This window comes from Acipenser ruthenus, chromosome 1 (genome assembly GCF_902713425.1).
Source record: "Acipenser ruthenus chromosome 1, fAciRut3.2 maternal haplotype, whole genome shotgun sequence".
Classification (NCBI taxonomy): Eukaryota; Metazoa; Chordata; class Actinopteri; order Acipenseriformes; family Acipenseridae; genus Acipenser; species Acipenser ruthenus.
In genome coordinates, this window is record NC_081189.1 from 63,222,836 (window position 1) to 63,247,087 (window position 24,252).

The following is a 24,252-nucleotide window of genomic DNA, read 5'->3' on the forward strand; positions in this document are numbered from 1 at the left end:
CCACTCCACTCCACCCGCAAAGCAATAGGTTAGCGGAGTGGTTTAACCGGACCTTGTCAACCCAGTTGGCCATCACGGCCGCCACGCACCAGCTTGACTGGGACTTGCAGCTGCCCCTGGTCCTATTGGCATGTCGCTCAGCTGTACAGGAGTCCACCAGCTGCAGCCCAGCCCACCTGATGCTGGGACGGGAGCTACGGACCCCGGCAGCATTGGTGTTTGGCTGACCACCTGACTCTGAGGCGATTCCCCCGGGACCGGAGTATGCTCGGAGGCTCCAAGACCAGCTCGACCTCGCCCACCAGTTTGTCTGGGATCAGCTTCAAGCGGCAGGCCGCTGCCAGAAGCACAACTATGACACTCGGGCAAAAGGAAGGTCGTTTCGAGCCAGCAAGTTGTTCTGGGTATACAACAAGCAGCGCAAGTGCAGTCGCTGCCCCAAGTCGCTGCCCCTCCCTTTTAGAAGGTTCTATGGATTCCTGGGCTGGGAAATTTCACCAGAGCTGGAAGCCTGGGACTTCCTAGCCTAGGATTTTCCGGCCTGGGACTTTTCAGCCTGGGACTTTCCAGCCAGGTAAGGTATCTAGCTCCGGATTGGCTGGAGCGGACACTGCCTCTCTCCAGCTCCACTACAAAAGGGAGTGTGAGCAGGATACCAGGGTCAAATTAAAAAGAAGAAGAAGCTGTGGACATGACTGGAATGCAACTTGTTAGAGAAATAAAAAATAATTTAGCCCTTGAGAACTTGCCTTGTGTTTTCCTTCTTGACATCGCTACAATACTAAAGTGTAACTCCTGTACATACTGATAGAACATGTCTATTTTATATAGTCTGCTAACAATAAAACACATTGACGAAATAAAACTAACAGGCTAAATTTATTAAATGTAGCTGGTTTTATTTATTTAAGCAGTTATTAGAAAACATGGTATATGTAGCCTACGTATTGGTATTAAACTGTGTGTTGATATGATGGTGTTCGGGGGGAGTGTTTTCGGTGTACGTAGCTGTAGTGTTTTGGCTTGAAAGGGAGTGTTATGAACGTGAATTAAAACCGCAGCAGAGTGTTTTGAACGTAACAGTTGGGCGTCCTACACCGGTGTAGTGTTATTTTCAGGTACGCGCTAAAAAGTGGTATGCATATTTTTTTACTTGTGCAACTTTGCGGTGGACTTCTCATTTTGTCTTGTTCCTCGTGAATGGTTTTTTCTTTTTAGAGAAATTGATTGTCTGTTTCCAGTTTAAGTTTGCAAAAAATATGTATAATTAATGGTAAATGTACCTCTGTTTGACAATAGGAAAACACCCATCAGATTGCAATTGATTGCACCTGTACCGAAATCTGATAGTGTACCAGTTTCAATATAGCAACATACCACTTTCTGACATTACACAGATCAAGTTGTGGTACCACTTTCTAACACTACACCAGTCTTTTCAGTGGGTGTGAAACAATCTGATTTCTATTACTTTTATGCAAATCTTAACAAGGTCTGTCAATTCTTTTTAATAATAAATTGGATAAAGAATATATCGTCACTACCATATGTTTTGTTATGGGGAAGACCTATTACATTTTAGCTACTGTTTGTAGATTTAAAAGTTTCTACCAATATCCCAATTAAATTCACTTTCTGTCTCTGTTGTAGCCTTACAGAAGCACTGGGGTGAAATCAATACATCAATCAATATCAACAAACTTTCAATTACAAAAACAATAGAATTTTGGGCAGCAGTCAGCTGATTGTCTTTCCTATGAACGACAGGTCAGCAAGCTGATATTGGAAGCCGCGCTGAGAGCAGAGTCAGTCAGACGAGCAGCCGAGCAAGCACAGTATCTCGCCCCGGGACTCAGCTCAGAATTGAGGTGGATGAGGTATGTTACTGATTTTTAGATTACATCAAAATGAAATCCATGGTGTATGGGAGTCGTAATGAGTTCTAATCTTAAATAAAAGAATACAACTGTCCAGATAATAGTCACCATACAGAACATTAAGATAGTATTTTTAGTAATCAGAAAAGAGAAATCAGACTATCAGACTAAGATATATTACATGTAGGTCCTTAAAGAGTAAGTAACAGGGTTCTGAAAAATACAGCGTTACACGTCCCCACGTATTGCTACAACTGTTTAAATAGTGTAGGCATACCTGTAATTTTTCTTTTCATTGTTAACATCCTGACAACTTTTTACACTTATAACTTTAAAGTTATTTTCAAAGCTCTTTTCAAAATGGCCACTCTAGTGCACTAGGGTGTGAGATCTGTCTTCTAAATCACTAGAGGAAGCGATAAAAAAAAAAAAAAACCATACAACAAGTGCTCTGGCTTTTATTTTCTGCACCACATCATGGATTGTTATTACTGTGTTACCTGTTTGACAATGTGGGCAATAATCCGTACACTATCAGTGCACTAGAGCGGCCATTTTGAAAAGAGCTTTGAAACAGACTTCAAAGGTATGTGTAAAATATTGTCAGGATGTTAACAATGAAAATAAAAATTACAGGTACATTATTTAAAGAGTTGTAGCAACACATGGGGATGTGTAACACTATGTTTTTCAGAACCCTGCTACTTATTCTTTAAAGAGCAAGTGTGCTAAACATCACCAAACTGCTCTCACTCTCATACTCAATAAAACCCTAGATATTTGGTTATAATGAACCCACTACTGACATAATGTCAAAATATATTCTAAAATAACTGCCAAAAGATTGCCATTAGTTAGTCATGTTTTGCACACTTTTACATAAGAGACATAAGTACTCAGGCCCTCCCAACATACCTGTTTAGTTTCCATAGCTACACTTTAATGCTTTTGAAAAACCCCTTGGGACTCTAGCAGAGGATGTGAATTTCAGCTTATAGTCCTGATTCAGACATGTTGCAATATCCTGTGGAACCACATGGAAACTCACAATGTACTGATATTGTATTTACACAGTTTTTAATTAGTATGTTGTTTGTATAAATTAGCAGTTATTTTCTTTGTTTCTGTTAGCTGGAGCATCTGCTTCGAGAGAAAATGAGAGCTGGGGGATATTTTACAATGAGGCAGCTGTTCAAAAACAACGATCCTGAAGGAAAGGGGCAGGTTAACAGGTACAGTGCATGCTTGATTACAAGAAGCACGATTGCCTTGCAAGAAAGACAAACCTGATGCAATGGTATCTCACAATGTTTTTTCTTCATAGGGATGTGCTGCTTATGGTCCTCACTAAACTTCTTGGAAGATTTATTAGCTCCAAACAATATCAGCAGCTACTTTTAAGGTACACATTCTATAACAACTTACAGCCAGACTGTATTCAAAACTAATGCTTTGGCTATAGATGCCATGGAATGCAATGTAATTGTTTTACCAAATGTTAGATCTAAACTAAACTAGAAGCTGGTAACATATGTCACCTAAAGTAAGGTAGAGAACTTGCTGACAAACAGTGGTTATGAAAACTGCTTAGGACATTGTTATTGAGGGTAGCAGCATGTCTCATATTGAGGGTAACGTGCATTTTTACATGTGTACATTGTGAATGTAGATCATGATGATATGCTATGTTTTTACGGACTGCACTAAGTTTGTCAATACAGCTGTGGTAGAGGGATGTACAGTATGTCACAGACATTATTGCAGTTTTATTTGTAACCTGGCATTTTTTTACCATAATTTCAACACTTTCCTAGGCTTCAGTTGTCTGAGAAGACCATTGTTAAATTTGAAGAGCTGTATGCAGCAGTCAGAGACCCAGTTGCTGAAGGAGCCCCAGCATGGCTTAACACAGTTAACCGGTACAATGGCAGAGCCTTGATGACTGCTGCCCAGGTTCATGCACAGCTAAAAGAAAAGACAAAGCAAAGGTAAAATATACAGACCCTGCTCACTACAATCTTGTCCTTTATAATTAAAAGGGGCTGGCAGGGTGTGGTCTTAATAGTGAGATGACCATAATATGGTAATATGGAGTTTACGGTATATAGACATTCGATATGCACACCACCACCCTCCCCAAATGTTTCATTCTGGTTATGGGAGTGCAGTAAAATGGAAACCATTCTGGGAGAAGAAAAAACATGATATGAAAAAAGAAAACTTTAAGATGCATATAAACAAGCAAAACAATGTCAAATATACCACATAAATAAACACATAAATAAATATGTTTTACTAACATCCTGTCCAAACATTATAAGATTGGTAAACTCAGAGCCTCCATTCTAGAAGAGCCCAATTAAAGAATATGCATGCAATCAGAAACTGTACAAAACAACAATATATGTACACTATACAAAAAAAATGTATTTTTCTTTCCAAGCTATTATCTGTGGTTCTGAAGCACAAGACTCACTCAGTATGGCGTCGACCAGAGCCCCCAATGAAATGTGAAATTCCCATGACTATTCAAGAGGACCATGAGAAGCACAGTAACTGAGTCAAAGGCAGCTAGCACCTTAAAAAGGTGTTCAGCCTTAGCACTGTAACAAGTGGCTTGAAGCAACTGATTTTTCAAGACTGAAGTTCAGATGTGTTGTTGTCTTTTGAATGGCCTGTTATGTACAACTATACATACATACTATATTTAAATAATCCGACTCCAACTGAGACTCAGACATTAGAAAATGGTTACAAGCAAAATTGTGCAACAATATATCCTTTAGATTCCTTGATCTTGCTGAGCTGCTTCCCCAAAAGAATCCAGGAGGAGCTAGTAGAATTGTGGCCCCTGAGTTTCAGAATATGTTGAATCGTATGGGCTTTCACATGGAAGAAGAGGAGTTTGAAAAGCTGTGGAAGAGGTAGGATTTGTTTAAGAAAATACATTGAACAGCTAACTGTTACTAATTAATAATAGTGGTTTGAGTTAACAAAACAATAACAGAACTGATGCACGCTGTTCACTTTGTCAGAATCACACGTACTCTTTTTATTTATATATATGCTCTGAGCACACTCTTAAACCCAGGGGAGACATTTAAGGAGGACAGAGATGTTTTAAACTCCTGTAAGCGGTTTTGTTCATGCACTGGGCAACTTTTTAATAATCAAGAAAATCACACAGACTCATTTAATTTGAAGTTTTAATGAATCAGAACAGTATTAGTATTCCTTTTGGTTTATTAAATACTTTAAAAATTGGATTGGTTGGTTGCACAGACCACTGTAAATCCCAATTAATAAGCAATCTGGGCGATCCAGTGCTTTTACAGGTTTAACAGCATTAGTACTTCAATACAGTAATACAAATATGGTTATCATATGCTTAGCCTTCAGGCTATAAAATGCAAAAAGCTAAAACGCCCACCGCAAAATCCTATAACGTACAATATATCACTCTTCTTAAGACTAAAACATAATTTCTATACCTTATAGCAATGCATCCAATATAAAAGAGATGTAAATTCAAATATATGTTTACCTTCCAGTATATGGAAGTGTAGTGTAGGATATATGAAAAATAAAAACTGTCTTCAAAAGGCAGAGACTTCTGACTTTGATCAAACAGCAATCCGTTTTTCAGAGACCCTCAGAGCATGGACCACGTCAGCTTGCAAAATTAAGATCAGTGGTATCAAATGGGATCTTGCTCTGGGCTTATATAGGATTTTCCCTTCATTGAATACATCAGGAGTCCCAATTAAATCTGATCATCAATCTGCCTTGACAGTTCTTATCTTTGAGTTAATGATATATTATATTAACCTGGGTCTACAATATATTTCCTCTGAGCAGTATATTTCACCTTTTCAGATTAGTTTACTTTCATATACAGGTGTGTGTTAACAATTTATTGAACAAAGACTGTAGGGGGTTATCATAAGCCCTTGCATGAAAGTACTAGGCATATAGTGGTCAATTCAGTTATTTCCATTTAAATGTAAGCTATAATGAACATGCTAAATATAATAGCCTTATTTAACTGTGCCATTCTTGGACTAAGCCTGACCTCTGTTTTTGCACAAGCAGGTTTTCAGACACCTTGTTTACTTGCCAAGACTAGTGTTTTAATTGATATGAAACTCCACTGTAAGCACTTTTCAAAATTCACCGCATGAAGTCATTTTTTGGCTCTCAAACATTATCCCAATTAAAGTCACTACCTGCCTGATAAGAACTGATACTGTAGACAACTTTTCTAATTTAAATTAAATGCTCGCCTCGGCTGCCTAGTTTTCATTAATTTCTATGATATGATGAAGAGAGTTAATTTTACTCATTATAGAAAGGCCTTGGATTCAAAACTGCTGATGACAAGTAAATCTCGCTTTGACTGCCAAAAAGAGCTTTCCAGGTCTAGCACCGCTCTGCTACAAACAGGCAAAAGACAAGGCTATTTTTCATCCAGTAAGTTTATTGTGTACTAAAGTTATTAAATACACTTTATTGTCTTATATTCAAACCTAACAGTCCCTGTTTTTTATTGTAGGAAAACCTTTATATAAACTAAACATTTATATTCTTTAGTTTAAATGATATTTTAGTGTCTAAAATACTTTTTGTTTAGTTGGAGACAGAAACTGAACTAATTCTTAAATTGGTTAAATTTAATTAAATGAACATTATCTCAAATGTGTTTTAATAGTTTAACTTTAAATGGCATTATAATATGTATTTCTAATTCGGTTACTTCAGTGTAACAGAATGTAATAGTTTTACAGTGACGGAACTAAGTCTGACCTTTTTCTCTGATCATACAAAATCCAGTTGAAGCAGGTTTTAAGACAGCCTGTCCTTTTGCCAGTTTTAGGTGTTGATTTAATATGATATACTGCCATAAGCATTTTGTAATACTCATTATTTTAAACCAATCTTTAGCTTAATTCAGTAAAGTTGTCCTATGCTCTGTGCATCCATCTCTTCTTGCCAGGTTCTAATTAATTTATAGAAAAATGTTTATTTTAATATAAACTCCTATCTTCTGTTATCCGAAAGGTATTTCGTTCATTAATATTAACAAGATTGCTCATTATAGAGAGGATCTTGGCTTTTAAATTGCTGACCAGCAAAAAATTCCCGCTTCATCGGCCAAAACCAATGAGTCCTCTCCAACACTGCTTTTACTACAGGCAGGTAATGACGAGGTTACAAATCGGTTCACTGTATTTGTAAAGTTACAGTTTATACTTTAAATGTAGTTCTAATTCAGATACTTCAATATAGCAATCTCTTATAAATTGTAATTTTATTTTACTTCATTGATATACACAGAAGGCAAGAGGTTAATTTTTAATTAGGCACCTGCTTAGCAGCAAATGCAACCTTGAATATTAAAATGTAGGACTGCTCATACATTTACTTAATGTTATTATATTAGGTTTCTTATTTATTTAAATACTTTTGTTTTTTCTTACTGTAATCAAACCTAGTTGGAATGCTTCTAGCATATTAACTCTGTTCCATATAGTTTGCCATTCTGCTCTCGCTGGATCAGAATGTTTTAAGGCTCTGAGTCTAATTAAAAATAATGCTTTTGCCTGATAAGAGAGGTTTGGAACTTTAAGCAAGTCGGCCTCATCTTTTGATACCAGGAGCTCTGTTTTTCAGACCTTACACAGACTTATTCAAAAGGATACAAAACACAGAATCGTTCAGCATTATTATTAGCAATGTATTTCATTCTATAGCATCCAATCCATATCTAATAAGTCAGCTGTTCCCAGCAAGATTCAAATTCTCCTGGCTCAGCTCGAAGTGGCTCTGTGAACACCACAACAGGCCCGTGCATCCAGTGTTTTACATCACAGGTGTTGGCGACCAGGGTCTTTACTTGATACCTGCAAAAACTTAAATCTTGTTAGCTGGGCTCCCATCTCTACATTCTCATTCCCATTGCCAGTGGGCAAATCTCAAATAAATTAAACTGTTTCTATCAGAGTCAGACATCTCTGCCGCATATACCTTTCACTCAAAAAAGGTGCTCGCACTTGTACAAGGGAAGACAGGTTTTAGAGTCACTCCATGACAACTTCCATTCGATTTACATGTCTCACATGTGTAGTTTTGGGATTCATTTAAAAAAAAATAAAAAGGTTAAAAAAAATCTCTGTTTGCTATCTCTGTGTTGCCCTTCCATGTTCATGTCAACTGGCTACAATCCCTATAGGTGAACATGCAGTCTTAGTTAAGTGCTGATATACAGTTCCAATGAAAACGTATGAATGGTATTATTATTATTATTATTATTATTATTATTATTATTATTATTATAAACAAACCACATTTAAGCAAGACCTTAACACCTTTCCTGATTTTACGTACAGATATGATAAGGACGGACTGGGAGCCATCAAAGGAGATGCTTTTCTTAAAAGACTTGGGATTGATTTTAGAAATAGTTCTGCAAATCATGCCGAAAATGCAGTTAGAAAATCCAGGGAATCAATGAACTCAGAAAATTCACCAAGTAAGTAGAGTTTGATGAAGTTTGTGTTAAATCAAAATGAACAAATAAAAACATGTGCATGTGTAATATCTGTTAACTAGTAAATTACAGTTATTGTATAAAAAACACAACTTCATTTAGCTGCTTATGGTTTTTCACATGCCCTAAATCCTCCAACAGAGGGCACTCACGTAATGCAGCACAGTACAAGTATTGGTAGATTTGTCGAGAGCAATAAATGGATTAAATGAAATACAATATTCTTCTTCTTCTTCTTCTTCTTCTTCTTCTTCTTCTTATTTATTTATTTATTTATTTATTTATTTATTTATTTATTTATTGCAACAGCTTTACTGTTCAATGATGGTTTGTGTTTGGTTTGACTGTTTTAACTTTAACTTGTATTATTTATATTTGTATGCAATAGATTTGTTTGTTTTTTAGGACAATCAAGAACCCTTTCAAAAGCAGAGGAGGAACGGAAAGCCTCCATCACCATAGAGAAGTGGCTGAAAGACAAATTTAGGGAGGGCTTCAAAAACATGAAGATTGAATTTGAAAAATATGATCCTGGGAAAACATGCAAAGTGAGAAACAGTGCCATAACAGAAGATCACTGAACAACATTGTCAAAGGACAGGCTGCCCATATAAGTCCATATTATTATATTGTGCATCCCATTGATACAAACCCATTATTTCTCAGGTTATTTCAAAGACTGTAGTATTTGCAGGGTATTTAAATGCTGGCATCAGAACTAACAGGCATTACTGTAATCTTACATTTTAAAACTACACAGCAGCATGCTTTTTTTTAAATATTGTTGTTATATATAGTTTATCAGGGCTGACAACTGATATGCTTCTCTAGTTCACAATGTGGTTTCTAATTCCCATTGTTAGGCAAAGTGGCCAATTGTTTTGCCTACTATTTGTAGACACCAAGTTCTTTAATGTGTTCTCTTTCACAAAGGTTCAACAGGAAGAGTTTCTGTGTGCTCTGGAGAAATTTGACTTGCACCTAAAGAAGGAGCATGTGAAGCTTTTCCTGGCAAGGTGTGGCCTTGAGAACAACAAGTCTGGGATCGACTATGTAGAGTTCCTTAAGAACTTCCAGGACCGAAGTGAGAGAGGAGTCACCCACAAAATCCTCTCCAATCCACAACACAAGTTAGTGCTTTCATTCAGCCTGTCATGAGAACGGTGATATTTTTTTAATTTTTTTTTTTTAAATTTAGTCGTTGCCAATTATTTTTATTATTTTTCTCCCAATTTGGAATGGCCAATTATTTTATTATGCTCAGCTCTCCACTACCACCCCTGCGCTGACTCGGGAGGGCGAAGACGAACACACACTGTCCTCTGAAGAGTGTGCCGTCAGCCGACCGCTTTTTTTCACACTGCGGACTTACCATGCAGCCACCCAAGAGCTACAGCGTCGGAGGACAACGCAGCTCTCGGGCAGCTTACAGGCAAGCCCGCAGGCGCCCGGCCAGACTACAGGGGTCACTGGTGCGCGGTGAGCCGAAGACACCCTGGCCGACTTAACCCTCCCCCCGCCCCCCACCCGGGCGACACTCGGCCAATTGAGCGCCGCCTCCTGAGAGCTCCTGTCCTCGGTGGGCAAAAGAATAGCCTGGACTCGAACTCGCGAGTTCCAGACTATAGGGCGCATCCTGCACTCTACGCAAGTGCTTTTACTGGATGCGCCACTCGGGAGCCCAGAACGGTGATATTTTTGGAAATAAAATGATGTATTCAGTACACACATTCCTAGTCTTAAACCAGTCATTTTTTCTGAGTGAAACTTTAAAATATGGCACAGTAATGTATTCACGAGAGGTACGGTATTGAAGTAAGCTACTGGAGTGATAATATGGAGTCCTCAAAAACAGTACAATGCAGAATTATTCTGAAGATGAGACACACGTTAAATAGCTTTTCTACAGCATCCTTCTATTTGTTTTGGAAAACCAAAGCTACACACTGCTAACATATAGTGAGAAAAAATATCTTGTAACTCCCAAAGGACAGGGGCTTAACACAAGCTGCAACTGTGTACCTAGTTTCCAAGGAAACTTCACATTGCAGCCCTGAGGTGGTTGCATCAACATACAGTGCTTTGCAAAAGTATGCAGACCCTCTCACAGTTTTCACATTTTGTTGCTTTAAAGCTTGCAGTCATGACACTTTGAAATAGGAATTAATATGTGTTATATACACAACCTACTCCACACATTCAAAACAAAAACAACAAGAAAGAAGTAAATAGATGATTAATATGAAATAAAAATGGAAAAGTCATGATTGCATAAGTATTCAAACCCTTTGCTGTGACAAACCTAAATTAATTCAGGTGCACAAAATGACCTTAACAAGCCACATAGGAGCCACACCAAGGCGCTTTCAATGCAAGTCAGGGATAAAGTCATTGAAAAGCACAGATCAGGAGAAGGGTACAAAAAAGTCTCTTAATATCCCTGTGAGCACAGTCTTCTCAATCATCAAGAAATGTAAGGTGCATTGTACCACCCAGACACTGTAGATCAGGCCGTCCCTCCAAACTGAGCAGCCGGGCAAGGAGGAAACTGGTGAGGGATGTCACTGTGAGGCCAATGACAACTTTGAAAGAGCTACAGAGTTCAATGGCTGAGATGAGAGAAAATGTGCATCGGTCAACAATATCCAGAACACTTCACAAAAGTAACCTGTATGGCAGGATGGCAAGAAGGAAGCCATTACTAAACATAAGCCATCTCAACGGCAAAGTGATCCTGCAAAAATGTGACAAAAGGTGTTGTGGTCAGACAAGACGAAATTGGAACTTTTTGGTCTAAATGCCAAGCGTTACGTTTGGCACAAACCCAACACAGCACATCTCCCAGTTAACACCATCCCTACAGTCAAGCATGGTGGTGGCAGCATCATGCTATAGGGATGCTTCTCCTCAGCAGGGACTGGAAAGCTTATTAGGATTGAAGGAAAAATGGATGGAGCAAAGTACAGGCAAATACTAGAGGAAAACCTGTTTCAGTCTGCTAAAGACTTAAAACTGGGGCAAAAATTCACCTTTCAGCAGGACAAGATCCAAAGCACAAGGCCAAAGCTACACTGGACTGGCTTAAGAATAAGAAAGTGAATGTCCTTGAGTGGCCCAGTCAATGTCCTGACTTGAATCCTATTGAGAATCTGTGGAAAGACTGCTGTCCATAAGTGATCCCCAAGCAATGAGAGAGCTTGAGCAAATCTGCCAAGAAGAATGGGCAAAAATTGCACCAAGCCGGTGTGCAAAGTTGGTAGAGACTTACCCAAAAAGACTTGCGGCTGTAATTGCTGCCAAAGGTGCTTCCACCAAATATTGCGTTGACGGGTCTGAATACTTATGCAATCAACATATTTCTGTTTTTTCAGTTTTTAGTTAGTTACATTTACTGTAACTTATCTTACCCTTAGAAGTCTTCAGTTTGAGCATTCAAATTTTGAATAAAATATTAAGTTTAAAAAAATGTGTATGCATCATTTTGTAATTTCACAAAATGGGACACCATAGGAAGGGTCTGAATACTTTTGCAAGGCACTGTATATAGAGCAAGCTTTTCAAATGTATGAAACATGCAGCTTTAATTACAGGAGAAAACTGTGTTTTGAATCACATATAAAGTTTCAAAGCAAGACGTGCATAAACCAACTGATATTTGTGTTTTATTTGGTTATAAAGTTTTGTTTTTAAAACTAACTTGTGTATAACACAACATTTATTTCGCAGCACTGTAGTTTTTCAGCTTAAATCATCGTCAGTTGTCAGTTAAAAAAACATGCTCCATATACATACCTCAATGCTACCTTGCACATTTTTGATAGTTGCATTGGTGCAGAAACTTGAGCTCTGCATTATTGTATTTTATCTGTTACTATCTGTCCAATAAATTGATACCGTAATTAGCTGGTGCTTTTCACAAAGTTCTTATGGTACTGTATAAGTCTTTTTTTATTCTATATAAGTCTTTTTTATTTGCTATATATACTGTGTAGTGGAACCGCGCATTACCTTTCACTGCAAAAGTGTCTACATTTTTTGTAATGCAGGATTGAGTTGTCTTGATATTTAAGCAAGTTTGTATTTGTTTATATTATTAAATCATTTATTTTTTTTATTTTCAGATTCAATCAAGATGAAAACATTAGCCTGGCTTCTTCAGTTACTGCAATAGAGGCAAAATTGACTAATATGTTTCAGTCTGAATTTCTGTCTCTTTTAGCTACATTTCAGTAAGTCCACCATTCTTAATATCTGGGTAGAATTAATTAACCCTTAGTGTACATCTTTTTTTCATTAAAGTATACTAATTTGTTTATAACAAAGTGCAAAGTTTTCAGTAGAGCAAAATCTAAGAGCATTCCCTCCAGCATTGCATCATACAAATCCTCTGCACTCCTGGTTTTTACAGTGTTTTCTGTAAATCATTTTACAAATAATACAAAGAAAAAAAAGCTACATAAAGTTTTATAGCACATGAAAACATGGGATCTTGATAATAAAAAGTAACCAAGAACAATATTGAGATTAGTTTCTTACCATAAAAAAATAACATAATTGTTTCGATTTGTCGGCTTCTTGCTCAGATCCAGTGTGAAATCAGCTGACAGCACATTAATCAAAGCTGCTTCTGTATAAACATCAGTCTCTATATGTAGAGAGAAAACAAACTGAGCTCTGTTTGCAATTTACAGTGCCATAAGCATAGCATTGACAAAGTGAAGGATTCCCATTACTGAAATTACAAATACAGTACCATGGTACTGAAGAACATTAGCTCAATGCTTCATTTAAGCATAGTTTTCATATCAAGACGTTATTATTATTATTATAATTTTTTTACTTCATATAAAACTTGTTTTCATGACATATGTCAATAATGCTGTTCTGTTCTCTTCCAGTAAAATTGACAAGCTAAACAGGGATATCATCAGCCAAACAGAATTTCGAGCAGCAGTTGAGAGCAGGTATGAAACTGCCGAAATACATTTACTGCTATTGATGTAATGGTTAGGTTGTTTGTTTACATACACTTAAAATGATACTAAGGCTTATCATGGTAATCTAATAATAGGATTTTTAACCCTATTCATGGCTAATGCACCAAAGAATAGTGAGGGGAGGGGGGTCTGGTTATAAAATACTTTACCTAGGAATAAATGATATAATTCATGGTTATTGTATTTGCAGTGAGTACACTTGTATTATAGTTATGAATTGTGGGCCTTATTCACAGACCTGTATTAGACTGTTGGTGGTAAACTTGGGGTTTGAGTGTTGCTTTGAAACACAAAATGAAATGAGTTTTCTGACACATGATTAATGTTTAATGAAACAAGCTTTTATTAGAGTAATGGTTTGGTGAATAGGACCATATACAGCATAAATGTGATTGAATTATAATGCTGAATGTTGATCATGCTCATTGTTGTCAGCACAAGGATGCCAGATAAAGAATGAAAGAAAAAAGAACACACTTACTGTGGCACATTATCCTTAGAAGCACCTGCCAGCTTTAGCACACACTTATGTCAGTGGCCCACCCTTCATATAACAGAATACAACTGTTACTCAAATTTCATTCTGATGTATATACTTTAAAATATTAGGGTCCTCTTCACTGGTTACATATCCTTCCTGAACAATTTAAAGACCTTGTAGAATAGCAGCCGTTGCAGTCCTATTGACAGTATTAATGCTTTATTTCTTGTCCGAACCTTGTAAAGTATCCTTTGAGACTGGAATCATGTTGCTGTGGTTTATCTGAAACTACCCATTTTTAAAAAATAAAAGTCTTTCGTTAATTCTAAACCAATATTTTGTGTTTACAGTTAGTCACTATTCAAATACCTTTAAATTGAATATCTCATTATAAATGTGCATTAGTATTTCAGTAAATCAATCAATCAATCAATCTTTATATCATGATAAATCACCCAAAGCGCTTTATATAGATAAAAACATTGACAAATATTCAAAGTAGTAACAATAAGCAATACAAATGAGCAATAAAATAAAAACAATAAAACAGTAAGATCTACAAGAAAGAGAATAAATATGTGTATATAATTTGAAGATATATAAACTAAGTTATAAAAATGTATTTTTTAAAATGTTAAAAGCAGCAACAGTTGGCTTCGCTTACATATGTAGACAGTTAATTCATAGTTTAGGGGCTCTATCACCTGTGTTCTTTTTCGGAATCTTGGGAATAGTAAGTAACCTGGCATCCTGTGATTGGAGAGCGTCAAGGAACGTGGGGTTAAAAGATCATTTAAATAAGCTGGAGCAAGTCCATTTAAAGCAACACCTTAAAATATATCCTAAACTGGACAGGAAACCAATGTAAAGATGCTAACACTGTTGTAATGTCTTCTTGTCTCTCAGTCTCTGTTAAAACTCTAGCAGCAGCATTTTGTAGAAGTTGCAGACGAGATATAACATGACTATGAGTACCAGATTAAAGGGCATTGCAGTAATCAATCCTAGAAGATACAAAAGCATGCAGCAGTCTCTCAGCATCTTGTAGAGAAAGAATACTGTGTATATAAATACACTATATATATATATATATATATATATATATATATATATATATATATATATATATATATATATATATATAAAAATACACTATATATATATATATATATATATATATATATATATATATATATATATATATAGTGTATTTTTTTCTTAATTAATGATATATAAACTACATTACCTTCTAATAACAGTAGTATTGGGGCACCCTGTTTCCCAGTACAGTAATATTTTGATTTAAGGGTAGTTTATGTATTAATTTATCTTAATACTTTCATCCTTATTTGAAATAGTAATAAATTAATGCATTATAACTTTTGACAACCCTACATAAAAGTTCACAAAGCAGCCCATGCTATTAGCAGTCTTTTGTGTCATATCTGGAGCCTCTGCCTGCTAATGGGAAGGGGTTAATTCTACTAACACAATGTTCAGTAGCTGTTAGGTTTCTTATTCAAAAGTTATTATTAAAAAAATATAAAAAAGTAAAAAAATAACAGCATTGAAATCAATCCAATCTGCTCTACTATTTCCGTAAGCAAATGTGTTAAAATTTCAGCTCCTCCTTGGTGTCCAAGCATACTGAATATGTATCAGAGAGTCAACTCTAAATCTGTAGGAATATGGGGGCATTTTTGATTCCCTGGTATTAAATGCAGACATAGATTGAGAGGTAGACGTCCTTTCTTTGGGGACGCTGGGCTATCAAAAGCCTGATTAACCTCTGATATTCATGTGTGGTGCTCTCTCTTGAGGTCTGAGTCCATGACAAAGAGTTAACCACCAGCATATGCTGAGAGCATTGTGGGCCACGCTGACCCAGCACTGAACTCAGCTGGCGGAGTGGCTGTACTGACTGTGCTGCTGCTGCTGTTGCCTGTCCTTCTCAGGTTCAGTTTGGAGATCACTGATGAGGAGTTTGAAGAGATGCTGGACAGGATCCCCCTTGACGATGATGGAAACATACGATACCCCCAGTTCATGGCCATGTTCGATTCCTGGTAAAATATGTAAATGAATGCATTCTGCAGCTGTTTCCCAGCCTTAAATTCACTTTTATATTTGAATTACTCCAGTAAAAAACAGCTCCCATTTTGTAAAAGATACTCCATTTTTATGTTTTACTTTTAAAGACTTTTACAGTCGTTAGTGTTTCTAAGCTCTTTTAATCTAATATTGTATTTTGCCTATAGTTATCACAAACTAACCTTCAACTAACTTTACTGCTGGCTTTGGGCTGCAACAGTAAATTGCTATCTGTGGCTGACTGTCATTCATTTCCTAATTCCAAAATGAAAAGAATTGACCTTTCAACTCTATAACTGCTCAATATCACCTGAAGACCAAATAGATCTGTTTATCCACACAGTAGGTGTATCACAGACAGCTGTATGCAACCACCCCAGCCATTCAGTATTACTATAGAAAGCAGCCTCTAAGGAAGACTCTATAAAAACCAATTCAAAGGTTTTTCAAGGGACTGGGGAGTAAAGTGTGTTTGGTAGAGTAACTTATTAACTTATATAAGTTGTGGTATGAAATGTGTTTTTTTTATTATTATTAACTGGCTGTTTCAACAGCACAGTATGTGCTAGAGTACTCCAAGTTGACATTTGAACTTTTTTTCAAAAAGGAGAAAAACACCAAATTAAATTTTGACATGAATAAACAACTTTAGACTCCTTACAGACATTACATTAAATGCCTTAGTTGTTTATTTAAATAGCTTTGGGAATCAGGACCTAGGTCTCTCAGTGTAGATTCTATAGAAGATGCAAATGTACATTTAGGGTCACTTGTATGACCTCATTGTGGCATATGAAAACCTGGTATTCTCAAAGCTTTGTACATGTAAGAAGCATGTTACTGTAGATGGACTACAGAGTTCCAAATTTTGCCTTCTGCAGGTTTTTTACAACTTTAACTTTATTGACATAAATAGTTTTGATCGCCAGTTAATGAATCTCAAAGTACAATTCACTGATTTTTAGCCTAATGGATTAATTTCCATAAACCAATCCATCTGAGGTAATTAACATTGCATTGCCATGCCTCTCTTCACCTTGAAATGGTAAATAGGATTGAGAGCTAAGAGTCTATTTATTTCCTACATTAAACTGAAGAAGTATGAGACTTTGAAATGAAATATCCCTGTATATATATTTATGACAATAACGTAATTGCAAACATGTAATTAATTTGCTTATTTGAGAAATGGGGTATCTTCTTTTAAAATGTACATAAAGAAAGAAACAATAATTCAGTAATTGTATATATACAATAGAATTGGTATAGCTATGATACTTGGTGACTGCTAGATATAATTTTAAGTAAGATCATTATTTTTTGTTTATGTTTTAAAATCTGTGCATTAAGTAGAAACAGCTTCACAGTTGTATTTTACTTTCTCAAAAAAGTTCCTTAAAGGGATGCTAAGTAGTGCTTTAAAATAATCTTTTGTACCACTACCTATTATTGGCTTTATCAACATTATTGCTGTTTCAGTTTATTGTGATTAGATTATTTTGGGAATCTTGTTAATTCAGTATATTTTAATATTTCATTGACATGATCTGTTTGAACCTAGATCATAGGAGTGATTTTGAATTACAACATGTGACATGAATAGGTACCAGGAAGCAACTTTTCATCTACTATGTTATCTTTGAAATACCTGCATATTCCAAATTGCGAGAAGATTTGAATTGGGATATTTGGGACTTTTTTTTTTTTTTTTTTAGAAACATTTACATTGTGATCCTTACAAGGGGGAGAAAAACAAAAGGAAATCAATGTTCTTGTCCACTGGGTGCAAAACATTTGGCCATCAATTAAATCATTTTACGCAAGGCCCCGTGGAAGAAGCAACGTTTGTGTGGTCCCATTTCAGAGGATGAAGCCCTAAAGCAATGGGCAGGCCGATGGGCTTATTTTTTGAGGAGATGGTAAAATGTGTGTGGGAACGGCTGGAATGAATTCCAAGCAGATTTAGCATGCGTTTTTCATTTTTATTTTATTCATAGGGCGAAGGAAAAAAAAAGTGACGTTATATTAGGGAGACACCAGTAAAAGTTAGTCCTGGTCAGACCAGGGGACAACAATAGCACAGTGTTGTGGGCTGCATACAGGACTTAGATATTCTTCCCATGTCAGTATAATCACTACTGGGAGGTAGCTCGATTAAGGATTACCATATCATTAATAGTATCCATGACTTTTGTTCAAAGGCTACTTGTGTAATGTTGCCTTGTGGATGAAGCTGCCTAATCCTCTGAGCTGCAGCTGTAGAGAGAGAGATCCCTCCTAGCCGCCCACACTGACTTCCCTGTCCCTCCGGATCAGTTCTCAAAAACAGACAGAAACAACAGTCAACTCAAAGCCAGAAAAAAGAAACATCCATTCTACATTTCCACATTCATCCCGAGCTTCAATCCCCGCCAACGTCTTCCATTCTTCCCCTTTCTAACAACCAGATCACCACTCAGATGGTGGGCCAGATTAAAGATGAACAATACAGTTTTAAATGTACAAATATGCTTCTATTTTTTTTTTTTGTTGCCCCCATGCATGAGAAAAAAATAAGCTTTTTTTCTGGACTATCTTCCTGGGTGTCTGTCTGTATGTCTGCCATTCAATGTAGGTCGGTTTGTGTGTACTTGTTACACCCATCTCACCACAGATCTGCATTTTTCTCTTCAAATGAATACGACAAATAAAGAATTAATAGCAAACAAACTACTTGGCCTCTTATGTGCAGAGATAAGCATAACAAATTAGGTTTTTGTCAATTTTCTTGTTCTGCAGTGTAATAACACCCAATACTGAAAAGACGTGTCGGTAAACATGAGTAAAATAGTAACAACAGTAATTAGACAGTAAAACGGTGCTGTACCGCAGTTTAAGTTTATTATAATATCCCTTTTAAATGTTTAGTGCACTATACCATTGAAGCATATCAAAGAGTTGCGAACGATAGCAGAAGCTTTGTAAAGAACAGACTATGGTCAAATAAATATGATGAACTATGAAAAGTGCATCTGAAACTGAAACCATTATTTACAAGACCATGGTAAACATTTATATAAGCAAGTGTATTTGTTTTTGGAGGTGTTTTTTGAGTTAATAATGTGCAGTGCAGTTTATTTCAGTGGTAGGTCATTTTGTGGTCATTTGCAATAGAGTTCTGATTAGGATTTAGAACACATTACAAAAATGGAAAGGAATCTCATAACACAAATGAAGCAAAGGCAAGTTATTATTATTATTTTTTAATGGTTTTCACAAGAACATAATCAAGTGTTTCTCAAGTAATAAAATTTTAATTGTGTAATTGTGCTGTAGAGAACGGATGTGTGCTTTGCAGTATAAAGAGTATGAAGATATCCGTGTATACCCCTGGTTGGAATACAGCAGTTCACAGGGCAGTTCGTGTGGAGCTGCGTGGAGGAAGAACATTGGGAACTGAGAACAGGAGAGAAGTGCTTTATGACTTAGGAAGGAGTACAGGGTTTCACTTTGGCTCGTGGAGAGCCACCATCACGGAGGTGAGACCGAAGCGATTGGCCTCCAAGGCTGGGAAACAACCGTTACGTCCCCCAAGCAGAACCTAGAGGGTAGAGAATGGGAACATGGAAGTTAGGATCGATTTTTGGACCTCCATTTTGGTTCCCTGAGAACCTTCCTGGGGGAGGATGAGACCAGCCTGGCTGGGCCCCTAAGGTTGGGAAGTCAGCTTCACGTTCCCAAAGGGAGACCGTTGCATAGGGTAAGGAGGAAGAAAGGATGGAGGAAACGAAAATGCAAAACAGAGAATAAGCGCATGACTTGGCATTTAAATAGGCAGATATTATTGGCGAGACAGAACGGGGGAGGAGCCCTAGTTCCTGCCCCCTGAACTACACTCAAGATGAATGCTATCTTATGAAGTATCTTCACATTTTCAGTGCCCATTTTGAGTCAGCTTTCATAGAAACTGAATTTAAAAGTATACCAATTGGGGAGCTGTTTAAAGAAAATGCAGAAGACCCCAAACTTGTGAGGGTGGGGCAGCCAGCTTCCAACTTTGTCACTAATAAAATTATTAAGGGTCACAAGTCTATGGTGCCTGGATACAGTCTAGTCTAAATTATTTGGGATAACACAGAAAAAAAGTGTCTCTTGTGGAATCAATGGGAACTTGAAGGCTGAGAAAAAGTTTAAAAGATAATGAGCCAGAATGGGAAATGTCCAATAAATCTGTGAGGGAGGCAGGTGCTTGTTTGATCTATCATAGGTAGGATCTTAATTCCAGATTAGGAATTCAAAAGTACTGTCAGAAAATAAGATGAATCAAACAAGAATCATCCACTGGAGGCTGAAATACATGATTTGATTGGAATAAACATTGAAATTGACTGTAAAACAAAATGCTGTGTTGAAACTGTTCAGTCAGCTTTCACATGAAAATTGTAGAAACCTTGTACCATAGGCATATGTTTAGGCTTTCCGCCTTCATCAGTAATCTTTGATGAAAGCTGAGTGTTTTACTACTGGCTGAAAAATACTGTATGTATTCAGATTGTATGATGTGTTTAAAATTAAAAATTAAAAATGTTGCCATTTTAAGTTACAGTATACTGCAAACTAAGTGTAGTGACCTTGTTCAGTGTTTAGCTAAGCTATTAAAGTCTACTGTGGTATACCATGGTACAAGGCTAGCAAAGTGTAGTAAAGCATAGCAAAAGTATAGTGAAATCATGGTAAAGCCCAGGCAAGTAGGGTGAATCACATTCATATTCCATTTCAATTAGGTAGGAAGGGAAGTTCAACCTCCCAGCCCTGCCATATCTAATCACACTTTGTTTCATAAAATTAAACATTTTCATTTATAAATCAAACAAAACTATATTTTATTTATAAACCACCACCACAAATACACTGTTTACAGGGGCAAGCCACAGCCCTGCCACACTTGCATTTTTTTTTTTTTTAGATGTCGAGTAATGCAATCTATCAACCTTGGATGAGACGACAGACAAAAATTGACCAAAGCCTCAGTGAAATTTGAAGTCATAGACTTACATTGGCTCTAAATATTAATTTGAGACAAAAACGTCCCTTGTTTAAAACCACTGCACCCACAAAGCATTAGACAGATAACAAAAAAATGGACCAAAACTAGACAAACATGCTGCATATTTCAGTAAACCTCAAACCTGAACCCTTGAAGTATATTCAAATCCAACTTTAAGAAAACTTGTTTCTCTGACTTGTTTGACCAAAGAGTCTTGTGGATGGCTTTCGATTGAGAAAAGCCCAGCCCAACATGCTGTATGACAGCGTTGTCAATGCATTTCAAATCTGCCTCTTTAGAACCCTTTCTTCCAGTGAGGCGTTCTCTCTCTCTCTCTCTCTCTCTCTCTCTCTCTCTCTCTCTCTCTCTCTCTCTCTCTCTCTCTCTCTCTCTCTCTCTCTCTCTCTCTCTCTGCTGGGAAGAAGTTCAATCCTCTTTTCTTGAGTTTACTCAATCAGTCCTGGGTCTCTTCAGAACAGATGTGACCCGTTGTGTCAAATCAGATCAGAATGCATGGTTTCACTGTAGTCCTCTAATGACTGGATCTAAAACTATCACTCTCCACAAGTTTTGAGAGTTAAAGTTAAATATCACTGGCCACTGCTGTCCTTACCTTGGAACAGAACGAGCCAAATATTATAGTAACTCCAAAATGGCATATTAACTCTCTCATGGATGTTTTATAATTTACATATTCTTTCTCATTTTACTAACTTTTAAAAATATTTGACCCCACATAATGTTCTGCCTCTGTGAAGCTAAAATGTCTTGCAGTTGATCATTCTCTATACAGATATTAATCAAGCCTGGATTTTTTATGCTATATTTGTAAATTGACTTTCAATATCTAAGATCAAGTTTTATTACTTTTCTTTTCTTTAGTATGAATCGTATTTTAAATTCCACACCAAATACCACAGTTATTCTAGTTTAAATGTCTGGAGTAGTTCACAGCAAACCACTCTGGGCTCTTTTTTATTCATTTGTTGCATATTGATCTAATCGACTAGAAAGGATAAAGAAATATTTTTAAGGTAACTGGGTCAAGGTGTTATTGTGTGTTAAAAACATTAATTAATAAAACAAAACAAAACAAATAAAGCTAACATTTAGTTGAATAGGAATTCAAATTTTCAATAAGCTTAACACATTAAGGATTTAGCAGAATGGTTTATGACATTTTTAAAAAGGGCTTGCAAAATCTGTAGTTTAGTCTCTTTTTTTAACAAACTGTCTTAACCAGTTAGTGTCTTTGAAGCATGATAGTTTTCAGTTCTCCCTTGTCAAGCCTCCTTATCACAGGACATTTTTCACCTATTTTATTTTTTTAACCCATTGATTTTATTTTAAAAAAATGTTTTCTTTACTGAGGCTGTTAAATGAAAAAAAATACATATTTTTTTCAACTAGATATAAAAATTACAAATCAATAAAATCAGTTTCTTCTAATTGTGCTTATAAATCTATACTATATATTTTCACCTTTTTAAAATGTAAATAATGGACTAAGAAGTAAAAGAAGAATTTAAAATAATATCTAGCATACTGAAAAAAAACTCAAGGGAAGAGTAACATGTAACTGATCTTTTGAATATCTCTGAAGTTTTCTATAAGGTTAGAACTAATCAGGGATTATTCACATGTTTCCATTAGTATTCATTTGCTATTTTTTTTCAAAACGTAAACTATGTGCAGTCTCCCTGATCTCCCTGGTGAATATTAAACACGAAGACGCTGCCACTGTGGTACTTTTACTAACCTAATGCACACTTTCTGTTTTGGGGAAATGCAAAAGAATAAGTTAAATCGAGCAATATTTTAGCTCAGGCTCTGAAAGTGTGCCTGTCTCTGAAATCCTCAGCACCTGCAGCAGAAAGGCAAGTCTTTTGCAGACACATGTGAATGAACAATGAATAAATCATGTATCCATGCCTCCAACAATACCACCTTGCAGTTCCCTTGCCAGTGAAGTTTTCCATTTCTAATTCTTATTGGTAAAGTCTTCAAATGCTTGCCCACTGTAAGGCTAATTTTCTTTTTCTTTTCGCTTGATTAATTTTGTATGACTCTGGGTCAACCTTTAAAACCCACATCTCTCTCCAAGTGGCCCTTACTTCCAAAGGCAATGAAAGTGTCTGCCATTTCCTTGGACAAAAGCTTGGAGGCTTTCAGCTAATGACACCCAGAGGAGCAGCCATGTGGTTCACCGAAGCGCACAAGAAACCCATTAGGGATACCTTTTTGTTTTGTTTTTTATTTGGGTTGACCGGTGTGTCAAGTTTGTCAGGTGCTTCAAGTACTTGACTAGCCCACTTTTTTGATAAGCTGAAGGTATTTACAATTTTGTCACTGCCTTGTCAGGTTGTTTAAGTGTGTTTTATAAATTAGGAATTACATTTTTGTAAAGGTGTAGAATATCTCACAGAGTACATTAAATAAGAATGGATGGCAATCAGTTCTGTATATATAAATGCATACTACATTTAGAAAACATTTTGTTGAAAAACGTTTTCAAACTTTCAAACAATACTTAGATGTCTCAAGAATATAAGTGTAGCCAAAGGCACATCAATATGATGTTTATTTTATGCTTTTTTAATAAAGTTTACTTTAAAGTCCTACAGAAAAATGAATCTCGGATCAGTTTTTATGAGTAGTTTTTATCAGCGTGTTCATGTGATATATTTAACATAACTTGAACTTTGGTAGGAGCTTGTACATTATCAAATGCTCAATTGGAACAAATGCTGTAATGGTTCTTCATTGTTTAAACTTACAGAAAAGTTTTGTTATTTTATTTATCCAGAATTAAAAATTGTACTAAATTCTCTGAACCCCTGCAGTCTGAGCTGATTCATAAAAATAGAAATAAAACATTAACAACATATGATTAATGTGTAAGGTCTCTGGTTTTGTAAACAGGAAAGGAGCTCCCAGCCTATTTGATGTAAAGTCTGAAATAACATCCACAAAGAGCAGCATGGAGGAGATGAAGCAAAACCCCAGTCTAAAACAGGAGAGGTCCCAATACAAGCATGGGAGAGCACCAGACCAGGTAAAAAAAAAAAACTAAACAAAGGCTGCAAGTCAAACGAACAAACAATATGAGACGTCGTTTGTTTGACAGCAGGTACAGGAACACTTTGGACTAACCTACACTTAGGGTTAATACAGTACAGTACTAAGAGGAAGGCCTATGCAAACAAACAACCTGTGTGCCCTAAATCTTCATT

At 36.4% G+C, this 24,252-nt stretch overlaps 1 protein-coding gene across 1 annotated transcript in view; it reads left to right on the forward strand.

Annotated features, from left to right (window-relative positions):
* si:ch211-197n1.2 (EF-hand calcium-binding domain-containing protein 6) overlaps nt 1-24,252 on the forward strand; it is a 39,006-nt gene that overhangs the window by 5,082 nt on the left and 9,672 nt on the right. The window contains exons 2-13 of the mRNA XM_034034866.3: nt 1,768-1,877; nt 3,009-3,109; nt 3,202-3,279; nt 3,692-3,865; nt 4,664-4,801; nt 8,264-8,406; nt 8,830-8,972; nt 9,358-9,554; nt 12,546-12,653; nt 13,323-13,388; nt 15,858-15,968; nt 23,942-24,074. Coding sequence (XP_033890757.3) covers nt 1,768-1,877; nt 3,009-3,109; nt 3,202-3,279; nt 3,692-3,865; nt 4,664-4,801; nt 8,264-8,406; nt 8,830-8,972; nt 9,358-9,554; nt 12,546-12,653; nt 13,323-13,388; nt 15,858-15,968; nt 23,942-24,074 — 1,502 coding nt within the window. The remainder of the gene's footprint in view (nt 1-1,767; nt 1,878-3,008; nt 3,110-3,201; nt 3,280-3,691; nt 3,866-4,663; nt 4,802-8,263; nt 8,407-8,829; nt 8,973-9,357; nt 9,555-12,545; nt 12,654-13,322; nt 13,389-15,857; nt 15,969-23,941; nt 24,075-24,252) is intronic.